Raw genomic sequence first — 4,974 nt, forward strand, 5'->3', positions numbered from 1 at the left:
GCGTTCCATGCTTTTGTTTATAGTCACTAATGTCAGGATTTTATTTAAATTTATATTAAACTTTTCTATCTATTCCGACAGTAATTTTATAACAGTAGAAATTTTGAACTTATTGCTTAAAATTTCGAGGGAAAATATTATTAATCATTTAACTGGATTCGGTATTTTATAAGCGTGGTAAAATAAAAAGTTTTTTTTATATATTTTATTATATTCCACATGTTAACTGCAGTGTCATCATCAATCGTGCACTAACTTATTGGGAAATAATATTGTCTCGTGTGGGTGAACCAGCAATATATTGTGCCATATATTGACGATAATATTGATTGTCTGGGGGCTGCTTAACTTTGATCCGATTTTGGAATCCGTTGTACATCCTGAGGTTGCAGCGATCGCCGTTCGATCGCAACAAACTGCACAGTTCGGGCCACTGAGAAGAAATGGCGTGTTCTCGATGAACGAAATTCGGGAAACGGGCCGGATGCGTCCGGAAGAGGATCGGTAAATTGTCAAGTTGACTCGCATATGATCATGTCGAGCAACCGATGCACCTGTCTGAAATGTCTACACCCGGTGTGCCCGCACCCCGACGCCCAGCTTCCGTACGACGAGGTGTCGCACGAGGTCGGAGAAAGCATTCTGGCTGTGAGAATACCGAAGCGGCAAAGGCAATTTGAGCGGTCGGACGAGTCGAACGAGCTGCAGCAAAAATTGAGCTTCGAGTTCGATTGCCCGGATGCTGAAGGTTCGATGCATTTCGTTTCGTTCCATTTCGTTTCGTTTAACGCGTTTGTGCGCGATCGACGAATTCCTTCGCAGCCCCTCCATTATCGAAATTAAACCCTTACCCTTCCCTCAAATCCCTCAAAAAAATAATACCCTTGATTTAATTTCGAAGCTCATTTTTTCCGGAGTTTTCAAGATCATCGACATTTTGTTTTCTGCTAAATTGTATATTTTTTCCTTGCATATTCTAGTTGACATTAACCGTTTGCACTCCGAATTATTTTTCGATTTTATTGTTTTATATTTTATTTTAAGTGTTTGAAGTTTACTTCAAAGGACAGTTCCTTGACTGCTGCTTATTTTAAACAATTTTGTTTACTCGAACATTTGTTGTAATTTATATTTGTGGAACTTATATTTATTTCTAACTAAAAAATAAGAAATTAAAACGCGCGGCGCTCCACAATATTCCTGTACTAACGAAAAGCGTAGAAGCAAGATTGTTGTCTTTGAAATCGCCAGAAAACTTATTAAAGGAATGACCTGATCGGTCGATGGTTCAATCGTACTGTAACAGTTTCGTTTTTCCACGAGCAGATGAGACGAACTGCAAGCCGGGATGCACGAAGGTACACGTGGTACCGGACAAGACACCGCCACCGAAAACGGCTGACGAGGAGTCGTTCTCGTTGAGGGCGCAGAGACAAATTTTGTACAACGACGACCTTAAGAACACGCTCGAAATTGAATTTAAAGCGCCACGAAATTACATTCCTCTGGCCGGAGTTGGCCCGCCCCCGCCCATAATCATCCCGAAGGTCTTGTCCAGGAAGAGGGCCAAAAGTAAAGCGGGGCGAAAAGGAAGAAGCAAGACGACCAGTTCGCCGAAACGCAAAAAATAACTCGCCACGCTTTTGCCCCTTTAGGGGTACCACGCAAACCAGCCAATATGAACAATGCACAGTTTACGAGTCTGCACCGATTGCGCGCGACAACTGTGCGAAACTTTGGAACATATCGGCAGTATTAGCAGCAATGATATATCTACACAGTCTTAACTTCTCGCCAATGAACAGCTTCACCACACAGCAATAAAAAAATTATTGTCCACTGCTCAATAACAAAAGTATCTTTTAATTATTTTGTTGTTTCTCTCGATCGTAAATATTTGATGAAAATTGATATATGCTCTCGACGCACGGTTTCGATCAGTAATACAGACAAAGCAAATTTGCAATAATTAACTTCTCAACGTTTCGATCCGGGTTTGGATCATTATCAAGAGAATTGCGTCTGGAAATATATAATAAAAGAATATAATAGAAATTTAACAAGGGGAAAAAAACAAAGGAAAAAAACACTAATTGTAGTGAAGCTTTTAGAAAAAACATACTTGCTATGTATAAATAACTGTTTAAAAGAGTGTAATTGAGTGACTGTTTTCCATGCTGGTCTGAATTGAACTGAGATGTGTGAAGACCGTTGAGAAAGAGCAAAACATATATATACAGCTATTGGAACGACGTATATTGACGTTAGCCAATCAGACACAATGATCGAAGGTTGTTGAATCGATTCTTGGCGGTAAATTCAAATTGACAAAAAGCCTATTCCAACAATACACATCCATGTGTATACCATATACATATGGTAAGAAAATAATTGACATTCAATGTTTATGACCATAGATGTTATAAAACACAAGGTGTTTCTTGGCATAAGAGAACAAAGTTTTGTATAAGTGGAAAAGTATCTTTTATTCGAATCGTTTTTTAAATTAATTCATTCGACGAGAATTTACTCCATGAACTAAAAATGATGTTTTTATTCGAAGCTTGGACTAAAATATTCATCTATTATTGTTTTTTATTATTCGAATGCTTCGAATAACTTCTCGAATAACTTTTGCCAGAAAATAATGCGGTTTACTGTAGGAATAAAACGGGGATGAAGGATTAAACAGGATCATCGAAATATCGCGAAAAAGAAAGGACATTTTTATTTTTCTGGTGTCGAACGTAGATTCTACAATTCTACCATTTTCGAGGAAGTTCATTTCTTGATAAAATATCGCTAAAATCTTCGATCCAGCAGTGTGACAGTGGAATCGAGCCGCAGAAATTTTACGACTCGAGCCTGGAATTAAAATCCCCGACGGATTTTATGTTCGGGATCGAACCGGGCTGGGGGCAGTAAAAAACTGGCGGCGCGTGCCGTCGCGTCGCTCTGAAAATTGTTGTTTGAAATCGAAGAACCTTCGTGAAGCCGCGTGTTCCCCGATTTTTCTTTCGTCGGCACGCGCGCGCTCTCTCTCGATTTCCATTTTCGATTTCGATTCGCGAGGTACCTTTGTCCTTGAACAAAGGAGCCCGCGTCGGATCGCGTACGATAGAAATGCGCGGGATACTAACCGCTGCGCCGCACCGAGCCGAGCGTTCGTTTCCAACGGTGAAAAGCGACAGGCCTGGAAATTCATCGGAAAACGGTTACCGATTGTACAAGTTTCCGGTTTGTCGGCGATATTCGCCGGATTTAATTCAACGACGGCCGTATTCCTCCGCAATATTTCGATGCGCGTCATTTAGCCCGAAAGGACTGTCAATCAGGCAACGGTGGGCGCACGAACGAAATAAGCTTTGCCTGCTGGACAAAACTGTTTTCGCTTGGTCAATGGAAAATCGAGATGTTTCGGTAGACACGGCTATTTCATGAATTCGTTTCAAATCAGTTTAATATTGTTGGATACAGGCACTGTTTGAAAACAACGGGGACAAGTGTGTCGATACACTCGCAAAACAATCGGACACTCTTAAAAAGACAACTTTTTTCAATATTTGACCGTACGACTTGTTTTTTACAACTTGTTTTATACTCGGGCCAATATCGAAAATTTCAAAAATACATTTTGTAGGATGAAGTGCCCAAGTATGGTATAGTCGCCTATTATGGCACTACCTTATATCTTGTAAAGAAGTCGCACTCTGGTGAGAAAATCCTCAAACAACAGTTTACCATGTTTACTCAAAGGTGTGCAGTGCAATCGCACCATTCTATAGATTTTAGTATCGATCCTCCGCCAGTTGTGTCTCTACGTGTTCAATATTTTTCTGGTTAGATTTTCGATTGTATCTTTTTCGAGGAAGGTAAGTGATTTTGAAATGTTTTAACGTATCTGTAGTTTCAATTTATTTATAGTAATGTTTGCCAACTGTTGGTTTGGACTGAAATTCATTTTCTCTTTGTCAGTAGCTAGTACTATCAGCCCACCAAGGGTTCCCTAATATGGGTATGTATAGCTATTAACATTCTTGGTGTGGGTGCCGAACATGGCACTAGGTGTCATATTAGGGACTCAAGATGTACCATATTAAAAACCCCTTCCGCTGGAACTTGCAAATGACACACCACAAAAAAAATATTTTTCCCAAGCTGTATTAATTTTTTAACAAACTTGGCCCCAGAATCTTATACGGAGGAAATGCATCTACAACTGGAAATTTTTGGACGAAAAAAAGCATTCTAAAATAATCAAAAATGACATCAACAAAAAGTGGTTCATATTTGGGCACTTTACCCTACATCTGCGCCAATTAGTCTGTTTCTTTGCGGTTCAGGTTCGCCAAATATTTGTTCAGCTGTCTAAAAAGAGTTCGATCATATTCTCATTCTCGACCCACATCATGTGTTGGCCTATATCGAAAATTTCAAAAATAGATTTTCTGATCTGCGTGAAATAGTCTGTTTCCTTGCGAATCAGGTTCTTCAAATATTTTCTGAGCTGTCTAAAAAGAATTCAATCATATTGGCGTTGTTCGGTATTCATTTTACCCAGCCTGTTCGTTTGGCAAAATATTTGTCTAGACAACCAAAAAGAGTTCAGTCGGGTTCTCGTTCTCGATCGACATCATCACTGTCACTACAGCTTAGCGTAAACGCAGCTAGCCCACCCCGGTCATCAAGGATTAAATTGGAAGTGGGTAAATCGGGCGAAGCCCCGGAAGCAGAAAAATCTAGGGGCTACTGTGTGGCTGGGAAGCTCGTTAATTCGAAACGGCGTTGTTCGACGCTCCGCTCCGGCTCGCAGAAAGAACAAAACGCAGTTCTACTCCGCTCAGCTAGGCTCTGCTCTGCTTGGCGCCACTCGGTTCGAATGAAAAAGTTAATTGGCCTGTGTTCGCGAAATAGCCGGCGCTCGTCGCGATACCGAACTATCGCCCCGTGCTCCGCGTGCTTCCCTGGAGGAGC

General features: G+C 40.7%; 1 protein-coding gene across 1 annotated transcript; it reads left to right on the plus strand.

The window, feature by feature from the left end:
- The first annotated feature begins 354 nt into the window (after positions 1-354).
- Positions 355-2,061, plus strand: LOC143209932 (uncharacterized). The gene is made up of 2 exons (XM_076426256.1): positions 355-748; positions 1,327-2,061. The coding sequence occupies exons 1-2, from the start codon at positions 529-531 to the stop codon at positions 1,629-1,631; spliced, it is 525 nt and encodes a 174-aa protein (XP_076282371.1). The 5' UTR covers positions 355-528; the 3' UTR covers positions 1,632-2,061.
- Positions 2,062-4,974: the final 2,913 nt, after the last annotated feature.

Source organism: Lasioglossum baleicum, chromosome 6, assembly GCF_051020765.1.
Source record: "Lasioglossum baleicum chromosome 6, iyLasBale1, whole genome shotgun sequence".
Lineage (NCBI taxonomy): Eukaryota > Metazoa > Arthropoda > Insecta > Hymenoptera > Halictidae > Lasioglossum > Lasioglossum baleicum.